The sequence below is a fragment of the Gallinula chloropus genome (genome assembly GCF_964237585.1).
Source record: "Gallinula chloropus genome assembly, chromosome: 2".
Taxonomy (NCBI): domain Eukaryota; kingdom Metazoa; phylum Chordata; class Aves; order Gruiformes; family Rallidae; genus Gallinula; species Gallinula chloropus.
Genome location: NC_140086.1, coordinates 65887554 through 65908545, shown reverse-complemented (window position 1 = coordinate 65908545; position 20992 = coordinate 65887554). Strand labels below are relative to the sequence as shown.

Genomic DNA, 20992 nt, shown 5'->3' with positions numbered 1-20992 from the left:
TAAAGATTCAATTTTCCTGCAATGATGACAAAGTTGAGTATCATTTAAAGTCTTATCTTTAGAACAGCGTTGACTGAAATATTCCTATTTTGGCAGCTCAGAAAAATAACCCTATATCATTGCTGATTAAGTGCTCTAAGAACAAATCCAGTGAGACATACAGAGTGTGTCAATAGAAAAGAAAGCTAAGCCCCCTCAAAATGTTCTGATGAATTGTGTTAAACTGTAAATTTCCTTGATACAACACCAATACAATGATCTTAATTTAAGAAAAGTTGGCCTTCAGAAGTAAGTTTTCCTCAGACATCACACAAATGAAAGTCTACACGTGCCATCTACATGCAAGAGTCCTGTATTTGGTGAGTACTCTTGAGAGCTGATGGGCTGGTGCAGGTCACTGCCCAGGTCTCTCCCTGGGACTCCTACAGTTTGTTCAATGCTGTTTGGTGAGCAACTGTATACAATGGAAGTGAGCCCCATGAAGAAGCAGGGACAAGCATGAGGAAGGAGCGGCAGAGAGGAGCTTTTCTGGACTAACTGCAGACCCCATTCCCCATCCCCTGTACTGTTTGGAGAGAAGGACTTATAGGATACAGGAGTGAAGGAGGGCCTGGGAAGAAGGGAAGGGTGAGGAAAGTGTGTTTTTAGTATTGACTTTGTTTTTCACCATCCTATTCTATTTTTAATTACAAGAAATGAATTTTTCATGAGCAAAGTCTGTTTTGCCCTTGATGGTAGTTGGGGAATGATCTCCCTGTTCTTCTCTTGACCCATGCCCTGCACACAACCATTCAAAAACTACATTTGTGTTTTATTCATCATGGCATTTCAGAATCTTAAAATGGTTAACAGCAATACTCAACATTACATAAATGAGAACTATCTTTGAAACAGAAGAGGTTATTTGATGGGATTATTTTTGTTAGTTAAATTTTCAAATTCTGGGTGAAATTTTCAGCTCTACCATACCAGTTTCATGTTAAGTTCTGGGGTTTTTGCAATACAGGAATTAATAGTACAGAGAGTAAAGGTCTTAACACTCTAAGTTCTTCATTTTGGTATATATTAGTACCTTATCAATGCTTAAAATTCCTTCAGATTAATTTAGATTACTACCCAAAGTGCCTTTAAATTTTCATGAAACCAGCTGCTTATATCTGGAAATTTCTTTTCCAGAAGGTATAGCAAAGCAAAATTCTACAGGAGGTGAAAGCAGAAGAGGAACAGATGTGAAGGCAGTTAACTTTCACTCCTAAACTTAAATGAGATCAAATATCCACTGTCATTATGATCCCTTGTGTAAGGAACATATTCTACTCTATAGAATAGACACAGGGTAAGCAACTCCCAAGAACCATCTCCAATTATTTTTAGGGACAGGAATGGCAGCTGAAGGCTGGAGGTTACCAGCATCTGGCCAAAATCCAGTATGCAGAATATCAAGACCACCACCCAGACCTCGCCTCTTCACCGTGCTAAAATAGTTCTCCAGCTGGTGCCAGAAACAGAAGTTGACATTACACCGGCATGCATGTTGGCATCAACAGCTAAGCTGAAAGAGTAGTATTGATGGCTGCTGGCATTGGTACAACTCACTTTAAGTTAGGACTCAGAAAGCACATGGCTGAGGGACACAAAATGGCTACAGATTTTAAGAAAGCCAAAGGTCAGTCTAGGCCAGTGTTTTTCAGTTATTTTCAATTTTAAGATCTCTGCGAATCATCCACTGGGGGGACAGATGCCTGCAGGGCAAATTCAGCTGTCCCAACAGCATTATTTAGCTGCTTCTTGTCGATCAAATTGTCTACAGATTACCCTGGAAGTCACAGATATCATGCTGAAAACCATTACACTTGCATTTTTCCAAATAAGGGATGCCAAGTTTGGTACAACATCTGGGTTTGTTCAGCCTTTTGATTACTGGCCCTTTTGTAGTATGTTAATAATTTTTTTTTGTTCAGCCTTTTGAGTACTGGCCCTTTTGTAGTAAATTATTAATTTTTTTAAGTGTCATATGATTAACCTGCACTGTTTTATAATGTGGAAAGCATGTATTTGTTAATTTAATAGTGATCCTGTTATTTTCTTCTACAGAAAGAACAGTACATCATTTTCAGTGAAGCAATTTAGGCAGCAGATACCAAACATTAAATTTACCCTCTGAAAAATTGCTCTGTGCACAGAAGGAAGTTCCTTATTTTGAGAAGAAAATCTGTGCAACAAGGATGTATAAAAGATCGGTTCGCACACGGCATCATCAAAAAAGCATGGGGAAATAAAAAATCCATCATCAATATTTTCTTAGAAAAATCTCCACTTTGACTTCTCAAAATAAAAGAAAGCCTATGAAAGAGTATTTACCAGATGACCTTGTGGTCATGGTTTGCACAAAGTTTAAAAAAAACCTGTATACTAAAGTATAGATAAGACTTGTGGGTTTTTGCTTGTAGGCCATGTGAGTACTAGCAAAATACCTCAGTAAAAAAGCTAGTAGGTAATCTGAGGAAAACCCAAATTACTATCACACTTCAATTTGTACTAACCTCTATTATTGCAGTATTAGCATACAAAGATATTACATACATGTTTTTTTCATTCCACCTACCTTAATCATAACTGTTTTTGCTGTTCCCTGTTCCCCAATTAGCAGAACAGCTTTTCCTTGCCTCATGATAGTGTGCATTAGAAAGTCTGTTCGGACACTGTCTACATTTGGTACTAGAATGGAAGTATATTCTGGTACTGTATCTTTAGGGTAAATGTATTCAGGGACCTGCATGAGAAACACACACAAAAAAGGTTGAGCCTTTCTACTTGCCCACACAATCATTTTGCATCAGAAAACAAAACCAAATGTAGTTTAGAAAATGTAAATTAGCAAAACTTTTCTTCCTGAAAGATAAGGATCCACTTCTAATCAATCAATTTCTTGCCAAGATCTTCTAAAAGAGGTGTTAGACTAATAGGATATTTTCACTCCACTGTTTTCTGTTACATGAAGAAAGCTTTTCCTTGCTGGGAGCTCTTAAATAGTAGGGCAACAGACCATAGACAAAGCTAAGATCATTTCCATTTCACTTCCAAACCTATTTCTAATGCATGAGCATTTGGTAGGGTTAATATCCGTTTCCAAATTATGCAGGGTTTTAAACAGCAAAATAATATGCCTCTTACCAAATACATCTTCTTTCTTGTATACTGATTAAGAAAGCTTAGCATATCACAGCATACAAACCTTCATTGACCAGTGCTCCCACTGGCCACAAGCATTGATACCAAATTCAAACATGGTCTCTTCTCCGTTCACAGTGGGAAGCTCTTTCACTGCAGAGTGCTTTCGTAGGAACAGCTCCATTTTCAGCCTGTCATCAGGTTCCAAAAGGGCTCCAGCTGACCACATCACAGCAAAAACAAACAAGCGAGAAACATGCTCCTCGCTGAGCTGCTTCTCGTGTCGGTCGGAGAGTAAACCCTGCAAAGCAGGTGCAGTATGTAATGGCTGTCCTCCTAGAACAATGTCCCCACACAAGTAACAGACTGAGAGAGAGAAAAACTGAACTTCAGAGAGAAAAAACTGAATGTCATATCTACCTGTAGGAGGTCAATCGCTTGTTTGATGTACATGCATTCTAAAATTGGCATTTTTGGTGTCACAGCAGAGAAAACAAAATCTATCACATCCTGGAAAGGAAAAGCATAATTTAAAGAATCTGTCTACCAGCTTCAATGAGACAGTTTATTCTTTCATGAGACTAGTTTCTTAATTTCAAATATTTTCTAAATTATATTCCAAACAACTCTTTTCCCCATTTCCAGTATTACAAATATTATAAATATTCAGTCTTCGACCAGGAAATTTTGCCAAAAGTAAAATATTAGAAAAATAACTTTGATGCACTAGAGTCAGGAATTTCCTGAAGAGCGATGTGAAGACTGCATTTCAGTTACATCGGGGATGTGTCATTTGTTCCCTTCACTGGAGATTTTAATATATGATTGCCATTTTTGTAGTGGGAAGATCAATGCACTGGAAAGTTTGTAATGATACATATATGAAGCACAACCTCACCACTTTAAACTATCAAGCTGATCTTTTTTGACTGCACCATAATGTACCTCTTGAAACCAATACTGTTGTTTTACTGTGAAACCCTGGCAGGATCCTAAGTGACTTTTGTAATCTTTTAATGGAACTTGGACTTTCCCCAGGTTACTCCACAGTGACATGTTTAACAAGTGTAACATCTTTAGTAAAATTTCCAACTGATGTAAAGTCCTCTCTGAGATTTACATTGCAGAATTTTTTTTGAACATCAATTGCCATCCATAGTACAGACTGGTGTAAATTATAAACTACTTTCACCTTCATTTAGCAATTTTTAATATAATTCCCTCCCTACAGGTTCCATTTGACTTCATAACCTTTGGAAATCAACACTGCCTACTCCTTCTGGGAAGTAAAAGTACAACAGGGACACTACAGGACATAGTAGTTTTGAAGCGTTTCCATTTACAGCTCCCACGTTCTGTCAGTAAGGATGCTAAAACAATGAAGACATTTGATCACCCAAAGATGTAAACAATCACCTAGGTATTTTTGAAAAATCAGTGAGTTGTTTACCCACATACTCAACAGCTTTATTCCAAATTACAGTCTATGTTTTTGCCACTGAAGTTCTCTAAATTCCCTCAGCTGAGTATTTATTGGCACAGAGACTGAATCAAGACTTTTAGCCATCATCCTGAGTTCTGCCTCACTGAGTACTGGGTAAAAGACACACAACAAAGTTCTATATTATGAGGAAAAACTTCACTTAAGCATCTTAATCTAGAATAGACTCATGGATAAGGGGTCTGAGAAAGAAGACAGTCTGAATGCAGGCATACATCAGAGGACGGAGTCTTAGAAAACATCTGGTTTTGTGTTATTTCTTCTTCACTAGCAAAAGTGCTTCCATCTCCATGTGTTGCTTTCTGAGGCTTGCCTTCTACAATGTGTGCTTTGCCTCCAGCATTACAAAGGGGGATCAAGTGACTAATTGGGGGGTTAGGGGTTTCATAAGGAATGGGTATGAGAGTTTCAAATCTACAGACCTTTAAAATTTTGACCTAAATCTCACTGGGATTCAGTTTCTTTATCTGTAAATAGACTTGATGTCTCACAGTGAACTGCAAATTGTTTAGTTAATGACTTGAGACATTCAGAATAAAGAGTGAAAGTAGTCTGTACTTTCAAGCCAAGTTTTCACAATAACAAGTTATATGGTACTTATTATTTCAGGAATGTTTATATAATTATTCTTCTGTGAGTTAAAAAAAACCCAAACAACCAGGTCTATAAATGCTAATAGTTTGTTACAACTACTTTTAAGACAATACATGACAGAAAGAAGGATACAGGATCAAGCCCAAGAACAACAGAATAATGCAAAGTTATTAATATTTTCAATACTAATTTGAGCATCAGCATTTAAATATTCGCTAAGAAACTCTGCAGTATATATTCAATTCTATGCTCCAGAGGCAATAGCAGCCTTTAAATCTCACCCTAATCTTATTTGAGTAATGTGGAGGGAGGTATAAATCACTTCTGACTAGTCTGGTGTTTTTAGGACCTTTCTGAAGTCTCCAGAACAGTCCAATAAGAGATCCAGGATGCCAGATACTACATATTAAAAAAGTATGGTACAAAAAATCACTAGATTTTCCTTTTTTCATTTAAACAATACATAGACATGCTGAAACTTACTTTACTCTCATAAAATCCATCACTAGTTTGAGCTTCATACTTTGCAGACAAACTAAATAATGCCACTTAGGTAATTATTTTAATTATTTCTGTTCTTTGAAACTGTCTCAGATAATTACTTCCATCAACTAAGCAATTCTGTTGCTTATAGGTAGCAGCATCGTTCACAGAGAAAAAATTGGCTTCTAAATTTAAAAGAGTAGAGACTTTAGGTGGGGATGGGAGTTTATTTGAAATTGCTACTAAGAATTCAGCGTTTCTGCAAAGAAAGAACTAGGAAAGGGAGGGTGGAAGTCCAACCCCTCAATCACCATTTTAGAAAAATTCTGTGGAAATAGAAAGGACTCAAATACAGTCTCAAAATAAGTTTGTTTTCTGGGGGGCTGTTTTGGGGTTTTTTGTGTTTTGTTGTTGTCTTTTGGACTATCTCCTTTTATATTAAAAATAATGACTTCCAGTAAAATTTATAATATACACGAAAAGAATAAATAGATTCTTTCCCCTGATTCAAAACTATTGTTCTCTGGTGCTTCCACCTGCATTATTGTTACTTGCTGTACCTCCATTAATAATTACTTTATCCAATACCCATACACTTTCATATAGACTGACTATTGTTTATTTGGCTAAATAATGAGTGTTTCTTGTACACAAATTGGATTTACTATAGCAGTTTTCTTACATCTATTTTTGTTGAATGTAAATAAATTGATTTCACTAGGTCTTTATATGGGTACTCAAAGACTGATTCTCCTTAGTTACTGTGTTTCCATCTATAACCTAATCTTCATTTTCTTCTAAAAATCAGGTATTTGTAAGCTGTTTACACCCATGCTTTTCTTAATGCTAACATTAAATTCACCAATGTCTGTATTTGGGGTTTGACTACCACAGTTGATGCATCTTATCTCACAAATTTTCTTTTAGAACTTATTTATCCTTTTTTTTTCATGTAGGGGAAATAATAACTGTAAAAAGAGCCACACGAATACAAAAGTCGTGCTACTGTCATCTGTAAAATCAGTTACTGCTTCCATTATTTGAGAAGCAAAGATAGCTCATTAAAAGTGAAAAAAAACCTGACATTGTGACAGCTTTCATTTACATTTCGATAGTTCCAAATGCAGCCTTCAGCAGAGAACTAACTTCATATTTCATTGTGTTTTTATCTCTCAATCTAATAAAATACATATTTTTCTGGACTTTATTACTGTTGCTTCAGGCTTGGGTATTTTAAATGTTGTTATTATGTTTTCAGAGCAAGTTGTAGCATAAAATATAAATAGAATTGTGGTAAAGCAGCAGTAAATTGACCCACATATACATTACTTCAGAAGCATATTTTAAAATTCATTATCAGAACCATTTCTCTGGCTGCTGCAATAAATACTATGTCATACCATTATGTGTTGGAGGTAGAACAAAATGAATAGCTTGTTAAACATTGGTTTTCAAGTAAATGGGCACTGAAATGAAACACGTCTGTAAGACGACATTTGTTAACATTCAAGACATTCCAAAACTATATTAATAATTGCTCTTATCATGATTTATAAATAAACTTTCTTATAAATGTCACTCAAAGTTCATTTAAAAATGTATTTGTAAAATCCAACAGGACAAACCCCTGTGAAATCCAACACCAATGACACCACAAAACCAGCAGGAGAAAGCCAAAAGGAAAGCAAAGTATATACTGAATTTGTATTTGTTCCACAGATGGTGAGGAAACCAGAAGATAACACTGAAAAAAATGGCAAAGCAATAACTATTTATTTTAAAATTTCCAAAGAAAAAGTAAGAATTTCAGTGTAACTAAAAGCACTACACTACTGAGATTATGCTTTTAGATACACCATGGAGTACCACCATCCATAATATTAATGAAATCTTTTTAATGATTCAGTATGCTAAGGCCAAATGGAGGGAAAAAACCATTCAAAATTCTCCCTCTGGACCTACCCACTGGACACAATTTGAGGATGTATCAAAGAGATGGCATCTCAAAATTCTCCTTCAGAGCAGAATTGTTGATTATAAAACTAGAAGAGATGATGACAAGTCACCTGCACTGAGCTTTGGAACACCACAGAGACAGAAATGCTCTTCATTAATTTGAACTGCAGTATGTCTTTTCAAAATAAATATTGGGCCAAATGCATTCATGTTGCAGCCAAAATTGAGAAAGATTCCACCAGAGTGAATCTAGCTTAATTTCCTTCCTCATTTACTTCTTTACATTTAAAACAAACAAGGAAGTTTATCCACTGTTTTCATGCATCCTAACAAGAATTAAAATTTCAGTAACAATTACAGCCAAAGGGAGTATTGCTGTTTTGCCAGCATACATTATAAAATAAACACAGATTGAACAATTCATTGCCAACTAACCTATGCTGACAAAACAAAGCATCCAAAGTATTCATCTGTTATAGTTTCGTTCATTTATTAATGTTACAGATAATTTTCTCTTTTTTTTTAAATCCTTCATCCTTGTTTTATTACATAAACAAAGAGAAGTAATTAATTGAAAAAGCATTGAGGAAGAAACAACACTTCATTAATAAAGAATAAGAAATGCAGTATTTTTTTTCTCCAGTTGTTGCATGAAGTACCTGAAATACAGCATTAAAGCAATTCCACAGGACATCAGAGTATGCAGCAGGTAGCGTTTGCAGCCAAGCTCTTAAAACAGGCTTCCAGTCTAACACTGAGGAACTCATGAAGACCATCCCATTACGAGAAACTGTTGCAGGGGAAGCATTGTCAATGTTGTGAGGTTCAAAAACTATCTTGCAATTGGGGGACATTGGAATACGATCACCGTTGGCCAAAGTAAGGGTCTTATTATCGTCCAGAACAGAGTTCAGATTTTCAATCCATATAGCATCAACAGGTCCATCCAAAACTATCCAGATATGCTCACCCTGAAAAAGGAGAGACACAGACACACAACTTTACCCACACTGACAAAAAATAATCCTTTATTTAATCTCAGAGACCATACTCTTGAATATAAATAACAAGTCATAATTTGCTGCTGATTAGCTCAGCATGAGCTGCAGTTTTTATAATTTGTTTGGTGGTTTTGATCCTTTTTTTGCTGTGCTGTGTCACATCAAAGAGACTATTAAGGAATAGTGACAAAAATTGTGTTGTTCTAAGCATAAAGCTGTCCTTTTCTTCTACAGAAGTACATCAGCCCACCCAGCATCTATCAAGTTGGATGAAAACTTTTCCCATTAAATACAGTAACAGACACAGTCACACAGTCAATCCTTGTGGGATGTTACCTATGCATTTCATGTAAGATTTCACATTTTCCAAGTGAGAACTGAATTAAACTTCAGTGTAATTATGATTCCATGAAACATCTCCTGCAGGTTTGATAAAAGAATTGGGAAATGTCTATATTGATTTCTTATCAAAGCCTCTTAAATTCTGATATAAGTAGTGAAATAGAGTGACAATGACATAAAACCAACCAGGAAATACTAACTTTCTTCTTCTCATGTCAAAACAAGAGCAATCCTTGATTTTGTGTTTAAATGGTAGGACCACCTGGTTGCTGAAGGAAGCAAAGCCCTTAAAATCTTTTCCAATTTAATTCTGGAACCTCTAGTACTTGGTAAGCCTTGTGCTCCCTGGCATATACACATCATTCTGGCTCTTGCATATATTGGGCTAGTCTGACACAAAGCAAAACTAACACTGTATTTTCCCATTTGATTTTACAGTGGAGGATCTTTCATAAAAATGACAGGTAATGAGATCATATGGAAACAGTATTAAATGTCCTTATTAACTATCATGATACAATATCTGTTACCTTCTTTGTTTTTAAAGTTTTTCTCCATAACGTAGAGAAAATACCATCTGTCCAGTCATTCGTAGCAACATCAAGGGTACCAAACATCTGGGAAGCTGTGATTGCCTTTGGGTTCATTCTCATCTCTTTATGAGGAGCACCACAATCTGTCATTGCTTTCATCAAAATATTAATGCATTTTGTCTTTCCTGCACCAGTTGGACCTAGAGTCATCATACCTTAAAACAATATAAACATGGTTTAAAATAAAATGTCAAAATGTCGTGCTACCATTTAATGGTTCTTTGCATCAATAATCTTTGTTTTATTTTTCTCAAAAGCCAATACAAAAAAGATGTTTCTCACTCCACTTGATGTTGACTGAAATGGAATTTTAAAATATTATTAAAAGGCCTCTGTAAATGTCTGCTCTATTACAATAGGCAAGCCTATATGGGTCTGTGTCCTCCCTCAGGCAGTTCTTTTCCTTTTTCTAATTGGAAAACACAACTGCCTTTTGATGTTCGCATGCAGTGACATTGACATGACTGGTGGTAAACAAAAGCAGTAATTTCTAAATGTATTTAATGAGAATGAGTTGTTCCCAATGATATACAAAATCAAGTGTATCTTCCTGAAGCAAAAGTAACAAAAATATGTACCTGCATCCATCCATGCTGACATTTTAATGCATCTTTCCTACAAAAAAACCCAGTTAACGGCAACTACGCTTACAATTTCATCAGTGTATGAACACATTGCCTAAGGAAAAGAAGCCATGTCTTCAACTATAAATTAAGCCTACAGTTGATACTTTTTAGCTGTATTTTCTAAATCACCTATTCAAGGGGCCCAGAGTCTGGCCAAAAGCAGATAGGACATTCAAACTGAGATTTCCAAAGTCACCTAAGGAAACTCGATAACTTCTATTAACCCTTAAGGCCACTGGACAAGATAATCCTTAGTTGGCTTTGAAAACTTCTTCAACAAAAGGATGAAACAATCACAAACCCAAGTTACAGAAGTAATCTGGCACAATGCAATCAGCTTGATGTTTTCCCTAAAACTAAAGGGAGCTGAATGTTCCCAAAACCAATTTGAACACCCAACCACTTACTCATGCCATATGTCACATATGGGGAGATCTAATCCAAGCCCCTCAGCGTTAATGGAATGGCTGTTCTGCTGGTTTCAACAGCATTTCAATGTAAAATGTTACACAAAACAGATTTGAGGATTCATGCTCTGAAACTCCATGCATATGTCTGTGTGTGCGTATGCCTCTATCTTGACCAAAAGAAGTCATTCATGTTACAGATTTTTCCTGATCATTTGAAGTTCCATTCAACAATCACAAGACCTCTGCAACAATCCCAAGGTCCATGAGTAAGGAAAATGGAAGTCAATAAAACAGTCTTTTTACCTCCATGCAATGTGTGACATAGAAAGGCTTTGGCAGTCCAAGGGTTACCTTAGTCAGAGCTGCATGACCCCTGGAAATAGCAGGGATGTGTGGAGAGAAGTGGATTCTAAGCAGAATACCACTGTGGACCCTGAAGATTTTTGGGGAATAGTGATTGGTCTGTGATGTCTCACAGAACAATCAGCTGCTTCTAACAAGAGGCATGTTTAATCATGACTGAAATCATTAAAACTCTCATGGTCGCTATATAGATATAGGTGTTATGATTTGATACAGAATACTGAACCCAGCAATCTGAATATAAGCTATTAACTCAGCACAGCATTTGGTCTAACCAATAATCTGAACTAAACATCTGAGGCATTAAGGTCTCAGGATGTGCTGTGCAAATGAGTATTTCCTTTTATTTGTTCCATTAGTTTAAGGTTACTATTCTCTCATTATGACATGAAAAGGAAGAATAAAAAGGATGATATCTTTATAAATCTTTGCTCCTTTAGTTACATTTACTTTATGTTTTCTCCTTCATATAAGAAAAAATCCTTAGTTGTTAGAGTTTAGGGGGGGTGAGGGAACATTTCAAAGTAGGGGTATGTTTTTTCCATTCAGCCGTGAATTGCACAGAATCACAGAATTGGAGGGGTTGGAAGGGACCTCGAGAGATCATTGAGTCCAACCCCCCTGCCAAAGCAGGTTCTCTAGGACAGGTCACACAGATAGGCGTCCAGACAGGTCTTAAATATCTCCAGTGAAGGAGACTCCACCACCCCCCTGGGCAGCCTGTGCCAGGGCTCTGTCACCCTCACTGGGAAAAAGTTCTTCCGCATGTTGGTGCGGAACTTCCTGTGCTCCAACTTGCAGCCATTGCCCCTTGTCCTGTCCCCACAGACCACTGAAAAGGGGCTGGCCATTTCCCCTCATGTCCCACACTTCAGATATTTATAAACATTAATAAGATCCCCTCTCAGTCTTCTTTTCTCCAGGCTGAACAGTCTCAGCTCACTCAGCCTTTCCCTTATAGGGGAGATGCTCCAGGCCCTTAATCGTCTCTGTAGCCTTCCGCTGGACTCTCTCCAGGAGATCCGTGTCTTTTTTGTACCAAGGAGCCCAGAACTGGACACAATACTCCAGGCGGGGACTGACCAGGGCAGAGTAGATGGGGAGGATCACCTCCTTTGACCTGCTGGCCACACTCCTTTTAATGCACCCCAGGATCCCATTGGCCCTCTTAGCCACCAGGGCAATTGTAAACCTGATTTTTACTACTGTCTTTGGTACCCTTCCTAGGACAGGATAGACTACTCATTAGCCTTTTGTGCACTCTAAAAATGTATTTTCATAGAATCACAGAATGGTTGAGGTTGGAAAGGACATCTAGAGGCCATTTTGTCCACCTCTCCTGTCCCAGGTGGGCTTATTTCTCCTCAGTGTAAATAGCCAGAATTGAACACAACGAGCAACATATTTAGAGTTACATTGCATACTTGGCAGGATCTATCAAAGTAAAAGTTTGGGTGATTATTTTTTATAATCTTCTCAGTATCATAATCTCACAGTAACATTAAACTTGAGCTTCATGACTGAACTGTTTCTGAGGGAAAGAATTGTTTTCAGAACACTGAACAAAATCGTCTGTGAATTTTAATGTATAGTCTGCATTTTAACTTGTTCCACAGAAATTTCAATCACTGAAGGCCACACTCATATTTCCTATAAAAATGTAATGCAACAAAGCTAAAATCTCATCATGTGTGCACTGCACGCCAAAAAAGTCACAACAATTTCCTAGCAAAAATCCACATAAACTTTAAAAATGACATCTGTTCAGTTTTGAAATACATTTTTTGTGAAAATAATCTGCTTTCTGAGGCAGATAACATAAAAAGCTACTGCTTTTATGTAGTCTCAAAACCTCATCTAGCATGCTAACCGTGTCTGACTCGTTGAGTTTCATACAGCTGAATGAGTTTAAGTATCCACGGTGGATGATGAATAAGCCCTGCTTCCTCTGTCCGTTTCTGGATGGCTGACTGTAGTTCAGGATACCCAGCTTTATCCAGAGTAATTCCAGGGAACAGGTCATTAATGAGACTCATAAATAAAGGTTCATCTTCATCCACCTGTCAAGGATAAAGTAGAGGGAAATACATTATTTATTCACTGAAATTATTATTACAGCTGTAAACAATATTCAAGAACATTTCATTTAAAAGATGGCCGAAAACCTTGTCCTATCCAAAGCAAATATTACAATTATGAATCAGTTTTGTTAAGTGGATTTCATACAGTGTAATCAGAACTAGTAATTTCTATATTAAATACTTAAAGCTGCTAAAAATGTTAACATCTTAATAAGTTTTCTTCAATACACACAGACACACACATTTCTTCATTTATTAGATAAGCCAGCAAGACTTATTCAAATCATAGTTTGCCTGGGATTTTTTATGATTTTTTTTCCTTCTGTAAATCACTGAAGCATACCTATAGGTTTGAACACATGTACCAATGTGCTGAATAGATTAACATCAGAATCAGAATAATTGGTTTCATCACAAAACTGGCTCCCAAGGTAAATACACAGAGTCTAGATGTGCTGTAACCTTTCAATTACAGCAATAAAAAGAGATATGAATACTTTAAATAGTAATATGAAAATAGATTAGACTATACAAGTAGGCGTTAGCTGCTTCCAATTACCTTACTCATTGCAATTCTTATGATGTTCTGAAAAGGCAACAGACTCCCAAGAAATGTATAAATTGAAATTCTGGATTAAGAAGGATCTTTAATGATGTGATTAAAAGTTATTACAATGCATTCTTCCTTTGTCTCCTTATATAGGGTAGGAAGAAGAAAAAAAAAGAGCCAATTAGAGGACCAGGTTAGGTCCCCTAGGATCTGATGGTATTTCCAATGATTTTTTCAGTTAAGGCTTCTGATGTGTTTTCCTCTCCTTAAAAGACAATCAGTGCTCACACTGTAACTGCATTCTGATTCTTCCCTCACTAACAGACCATATTAAAAACTGCAAAATAATATATCCAGCTGCTGAAGGAAAAGAGCTTTCCAAAGTGTATAATAAATATACTTTAAAGTGCAAACAATATATTGTTTTCTGGGAAAGTCACCAGTGACACAGTACCAGTTTGGAGAGGTTCATGTCCCGCAGAACTCTCATCACTACAGTTTTCTCTGGTTCTTTGGGATTAGACCTTTTCACTGCTCCAAGTGTTCTTAAAACAGACAGGATATTTCTAAGTCCAAAGTCGTAGTGAACCTTGAAACAACACATAAACACAATGGCTACCACAAAGATTAAACACTTTAAAATCAAGGGCTGAAAATTAAATTCATTAAACAAATAAATATGCTATTGAACTTTTAAATATTACTAATTTCACATCTCTCCATGTTTTCAACTGTATTTCCAGTTCTGTTGCTACTGTGAGGCTGTTTTCCAGTGTTGCAAGTCCATACGTGCCAAGTGTCCCTTTTGGTGGTAAACTACTACTTTTACAAGTCATCTGGGAGCTGCAGCTTCTAGCATTGTCCTCCATTGCCAGATGCACAAACAGTAAACCACACATCTTCAGAGTGCCTTGTTTTCTGCTTGTGCAAGGACTGTTGCTATCTTGATATGTGGTACTGGAATTCATGGCTAAAAGGGGATTCATGACTATATCTTGTTGATATAGGGAAACATACTGAAATTATTGATACAAATTGTATGTAAGCCTATCCTGAACTTAAGGACTTCCTGCTTTGTGGATGGTTTCACAACAACTTGGTGTAAACAAAAGGATTTACTTCCAACAGCCATGTACATACTCAAGGTGAATCAAACCTGCTTTGAACTTAGGCAGGTAAGGGCTAGAATACCTTCCCTTTCACTACAGGCACAGCTGCATATTTGCAGAGCCATACAGGCATACTCAATTAGCACTTGTACCTGAACATGCAATTCTGTCTTAGCTAACACAGATTTGAAAATATATGCAAATGTTCTGTAATGTGTTACAGCACATCCTAGACAGAAAGCTATCAGAGTAAAGCTTTTAAAGTCTCCACCACTACCAGCTGCTTGGAAAATTAAGTGGAAAAGACAGACATGGAAGGAGACAATAAAGATTTTCTTACATTTGGAGAATATCTACTTCCTCTGATCAGAAATGCTTTTGAGATCAAGTGCACAGCCTCATTTTTACTAATGTCTGATGTAAATCCATCCCCTTTTTGTTTTCATCCATTACCCCTTGATCTATCACTCCATGCCCTTGTAGACAGCCCCCCTCCAGCTTTCCTGCAGGCTCCTTTCAGGTACTGGTAGGCTGCAACTAGGTGTCCCAGGAACCTTCTCTTCTCCAGGCTAAACAACTCCAACTCTTTCAGCCTTTCTTCACAGGAGAGGTCCTCCAGCTCTCTGATCATCTCCATGGCCCTGCTCTGGATTCACTCTACCAGCTCCATGTCTTTTTTTATATTGGGGTCCCCAGAGCAGGACACAGTACTCCAGATGGTGTCTCACAAGAGCAGAGCAGAGGGACAGAATCATTTTCCTTGACCTGCTGGTCACATTGGTTTTGATGCAGCCCAGGATAGGGTTGGCTTTCTGGGCTGCAAGCATGCATGTCCAGCTCATGTTGAGCTTTTACTCAAGACTGCTCTCAATTCATTCTCACCCCAAGCTGTAGTTGTCCTTGGCCTTGTTGAATTTCATGCTGTTCACATGGGCCCACCACTCAAGCCTGTCAAGGACCCTCTGGATGGCATCCCTTCCCTTCAGGATGTCAACTTCACCACATAGCTTGGTGTCATCAGCAAACTTGCTGAGGGTGCAGTCAACCCCACAGTCTACATTGGTGACAAAGATTTCTTAAAACAGTGCTGGTCCTGGTATCAACCCCTGCAGAATGCCACTCATCACTGGTCTCAAATTGGGCACTTAGTCATTGACCGCAACTCTTTGTGTGCAACTGTCCAGCCAATTCCCTATCCACTGAGTGTCTCTAATTTAGAGCCAAGGATATCATGCAGGACAGTGACAAATGCATTGCCTAAGTCCAGCTAGATGATATCTGTCACTCTCACATTATCCACCAGTGCTGTAACCCCATCACAGAATGCCACCAAATCTGTCAGCCATAATCTGTCATTTGTGAAGCCATGTTGGCTGTCACCAACCACCTACTTATTTTCCATGTACCTCAACATAGATTCCAGAAGGATCTGCTTCATGATCTTGCCAAGCACAGAGGTGAGATTGAAAGGCCTGTAGGTCCCCAGGTCTTCCTTTTTTCCTATTTTAAAATATGTGGGTTGTGTTTCCTGTTTTCCAGTTAGTGGGAACATCACCAGACTGCCATATCTTATGTGGAGGTATGGGCAAAAGAACAGAAAATCTAAATCTGTACATTTGGTTTAACTCTGAGATAATGAGGGCAATGTGATGTATCACTATCTTATTTTCTGGCATAATCCAAGATTCCTACATGAAAGTCCACACAGTCACTAATAAGTATGTTATAGAACTGAAATAACATAATGGGGAATGTAGTCAGTATCACAGAATAACAGATTCACAGAATGGTTGAGAATCTCCACAACCTCTCCAGGCAGCCTGTGCCCGTGCTGTGTCACCCTCAAAGTAAAGAATTTTTTATTCATATTCAGATAGAACTCCCTGTTTTCCAGCTTGTGCCCATTGTCCCTTGTCCTGTTGCTGGGCACTACTGAAGAGTCTGGCCCCATCCTCTTGACACCCTTCAGGTATTTATAAGCCCTGATAAGAAATATGCCTGGTTCATTAGGATCCAACCAAAGCAGGCGTTTGAGCTGCAGCTTACCTACTATTCATATGATTTCTCTTTGAGACCATCTAAAGGACAGTTCTTACCCTTCATTTCTACTTAAATACCCCAGACCAAACACAACAGAACTTTTCTGGTAGCACTCAAGAAGATTGTGCCTTCTAGGTACTCTCTTGTTATTACACTTCTTACACTGCATCTCCAAAAGATCTAGCCTTCAAAAGTGAGGATACTGAAAAACATATCATCTACAAAGTTCAGCAGAGCAATATACACAACTCCTCATAACTTCTCCAGTAACTGTACACTGTTCAAAAATTACAAATCCTATTTTCTTTACTACACAAATTAGTGTGAAAAATAAACCACGTGATGGTTTCAGATTTCATTTTTAGAACCTGAAAATCCTAAAAAATGAATACATCCACAAGTGTAAAAATCATTACATAGTCTATGAAAGTATATTCTCTCCACACCCTTCCAGTGACAGCTTACAGTTGGACAAATATTTATTTTACCTGTTTAGATAACTGCTCTTCACAGAGTTTGTAGAGTGTATAGAATTTTCGGCTAAGGACCTGGTTGTCTCGGAAACCAGCACTTGCCAGCTTGACTCGCATAATAATGCTACGGTCAGGCACCATCATAGCAACTGTGCGAAACTGAATCTTCAGATTTTCTGGAAGTTCCTGTCGTCCTGCATAGCCAGGGTTCTGAAAAAAATGCAATACACAAAATAAAATCTTAGCCATTGAAAGCAGGATAAGGAAGTTCATCTTTTCTGATAGCTACTTGGCAAAGACAGGAGAACATGCCGGATTACAAAGGGTAACTTGAGCTTGTCACAATTACACATAACTACATGGTTGCCTAAATACTGCAGTTCTTGAGCATATGGTATCACTCGTGCCATTTGGAGATGTCCAAGACATGCAGACATAGACAGACAACCACATACAGATCTTCTTGGAGCTGTGTTAAATGGTTAGTCCCTCAGGGTCCTGATAGTGTTGCATTGCTGAAGGTTACTGTCCCTTGTGAGCACTCCCAGGCCATTTCAGAGCAAAGCCAGTCAAGCAGTGCAAGCCATTACTGAACATAATTTAAACTAATGGACCTGACCTTTCACTCAAGATGTCTAAGTCATTCATGTGACTATCCCATGCCTCAACTGTGACAAGAGAAGTCGATGGCTACGCAGTGATAACTTCTGAAACTCTTCCAGCTTTTTCAAAACTGCCTTCCCACTGGCCTTTGTATGCCACCAATTCATCCTCTTTTTTCAAATTGAAGTGATAACATTAACACCTTTTCAAAGGTAGGAAACCTTGAAATAAAGACAAATGCTTCCATTCTGAGTTGTAGGTATGTAGCCTTCAGCCAAGTGAGAGAAGAGGCTTTTAAGGTATTATGCTTTCCTGCTTCTTGGCCTCTTGCACTGCTAGAACCAGTCCACAGGCATCGAAGATAAATCTTCAGGAGGCCAGTGAACCAGATTGAGGGTGTTTTCCTTCATGCTGTCATAGAGAAGGATTGCGGTCAAAAGTTCTTCACAGGTGGTGAAATAACAATCAGACCAAGTACAGTAGTCCTTGCAGTGGTCAATTATTTCACTTTTATTTTGACAGGCTTTGACTAAACATTTGAGATGGTTTAGTCCCAACCTGTCAAATATTCAACTAAAAAAAGCCCTTAAAATATGTAGTCAATGATAATTGCATACTTCAAATCCTAAACTCCAGTTAAAAATACGGGGAAGAGAAAAATATCACCCCTGCTATTTGACAAAATTACTGTTCCAATTGTATTCAGTATTTTCTAACAGACAATTTGAAGGATTTCAACAGGGGAATTTCAATGGGAAATGAAATAGGGAAGATTTTTCACAATGATGTCATTTACACATATTCACACACATACCATAGTCAGAAATATACCAAATTCTCTGTCCATGTCAACAACATCACCATCAGTGAAAATGAACTGAGGTTTCTTATTTTTCTTACACTGGAGCACGATATATATCTGCTGAGCCGCTACTGATAAAACTGGAAGTTCAATACGGTTGAATTCATCAAAACAGCCCCATGCACCAGACTGGGCTAAACCTAAAAAAGACAAAGAGAAAAAAAAACTTGTTAAAATATTAGATAAAACAAGAACATGTAATGTGAGAAAAACAGAGAGCATGAAGACAGAATAAAATTAGAAGAACTCAAACCAGACATTAGTATCTACAAACATCATAAAATGAATGTCTTTTTGGAGAGTCAGGTGGGATTGAAGTGGGAGAGCTACAGTGGCAGTTTTCCAGAGCACTAGTGGGAAAGCTACCTAATCCCCTGCTATTCACATCCACTTCACAAAGACAAAGGCTAGTAAATCTGCACAGGAACTTCATGGATGCCATCTCCTTCCTTCCCAAACCCCACAGCAGACTAGTATTTCCCATTGCCTGGGTCCAGCAAGGACCTGGATCAGTACTTTAACTAGTGCTACAAATGTTCAGAGATGCTTAATTCATTCCCCTAGGTTTTGCTTAAGCCATTTGAAGGCAGTGCTAAGTGCAAAAATAAAGCACATGTCCAAGAAAAGGCATTTGTGTGTTTGCAGTGTTGCAGAACTATGCACAGAGCTTCCCCAAATCTCCATACTTTGCATGGCATTGCCTAAAGCTCTGGTAAAATAAATCAAGGTGTGGTTTATGTGTAATGTTAACTCCTTAAGACATTTAAGCTAATGGAAGAGAATGTACTCAAAAAACAATAATAATACTATTAATACATACTCTCTCCTTTGTTTTGTTTTCTCTTCTATGTTTTTTCTTCTCTTGTCTTTGCTCTGGCCTGTTCTGCTCATATTATCCTTCTTCCCTTCCCTCTACTGTTCCTTGTCTGATCTCCTGCTCTTTAAGATGTTCCTCTAGGAGCTCTCATCTTACTTCAAATCTCCTTGAGGCTCCTTTTATTTTTCTTCTCTGTCCTTCTTCTACTCTGTCCCATCTTTTACTGTGATCAGGTATCACAGTCAAATCAATACCCGTCAGGTTTTGCAGACAGCAAAAGAATGAAAAAATACATGAATATAATTCTTACCTTGATTTTGTTTTACCTGTTTTTCATGTCAATTGACCACTTCTTTTAATAGTGTTGTATTGATTAGTCTTTTTTACCCATGCAATTTTGGAAGAACTCTTCAGCAAAATTGATGGACTTGCATCAGATAAAAAACATTGGTAGTAGAGCCAAAATCGACTCCTTAAGATTTTATTCCATCAGGACAATATTCCAGATCTCCCATGAAATTTAGTTCCAGTCCATATGTAGAGTAATCTTTTTCCTAAACTGCTTCTAACTCATTTCTGTGACATTATAGGAAAAACATGCTCCAAAATAAAGAATTTTAAAACAAAATGTCACACAGACTTAGTTACAAAATTTAAAAGCAAATGGAACATATACAAATACCACAATGCCACAACAAAGCCAAGATCAAAGTGATTCTATAGACAGGTACCAAATGTAAAACATGACTCAATCCTACTGTCTAAAAACAAAGGAAAAATGTTCCTTGACTTCACTGGTGTGTCAGCAAGTCCTTTAACTCTTGTAAGTCCTCTTGTAAGAGGAATATCAGGGCTCTGGATGCACCAACAGGACTTAATTTCCCTGACCAGTTTAACTGGGGGTTCTACCCACACTCTCTGTCTTCCAGTCCAGGAGACCCATTTCAGGTCAAGCAGGTCTAAGACCACTGTCATTGCTTGAGCCATGTAGGGCTGGGTGCAGCTCTGGCTCACTGACTGAATTCATGGAGGATCCCAGAATTATGCATAGTCTTACCTCCAGCCCTGCCTTCTGCTCTTTCTGACTGAAATTCCTAGATAGACCCCGGATTCAGCTTGCTGTTTCACCCTGTCTCATGGTCATCAAGCTGTCCCCACCCTGCTCTGCTCAGGCACTGTGGGACTGTGCCCTTGTCAGTGAAGCCCCTGCCTCTGCCTGTGTGGTGGCTTTTGGCTTCCCTTCCCTCATGGAGCTGCCCCACTCCTGCAGCTCCCTGATGAAAAATTCTTGCAGACATTTTTAGAGTACATTTGGCCCCATTTATGACATTTTACATGACTGCTAGGTTCTATTCTTTAAAAAAATATGGCTTTGCTACTTTGTTCATTAAACACCAATATCTACTCTTTGTGATAC

General features: G+C 37.9%; 1 protein-coding gene across 1 annotated transcript in view; it reads right to left on the bottom strand.

Moving 5' to 3' along the window:
* Positions 1 to 20992, bottom strand: part of LOC311189043 (dynein axonemal heavy chain 5-like) — a gene marked incomplete at both ends in the record, with an annotated part of 160774 nt that overhangs the window by 77500 nt on the left and 62282 nt on the right. Inside the window, 9 exons of the mRNA XM_084260627.1 lie at positions 2606 to 2773; positions 3236 to 3472; positions 3592 to 3681; positions 8365 to 8676; positions 9579 to 9796; positions 12911 to 13100; positions 14126 to 14260; positions 17309 to 17503; positions 18711 to 18898. Of these exons, the coding sequence (XP_084116753.1) occupies positions 2606 to 2773; positions 3236 to 3472; positions 3592 to 3681; positions 8365 to 8676; positions 9579 to 9796; positions 12911 to 13100; positions 14126 to 14260; positions 17309 to 17503; positions 18711 to 18898 (1733 nt within the window). The remainder of the gene's footprint in view (positions 1 to 2605; positions 2774 to 3235; positions 3473 to 3591; positions 3682 to 8364; positions 8677 to 9578; positions 9797 to 12910; positions 13101 to 14125; positions 14261 to 17308; positions 17504 to 18710; positions 18899 to 20992) is intronic.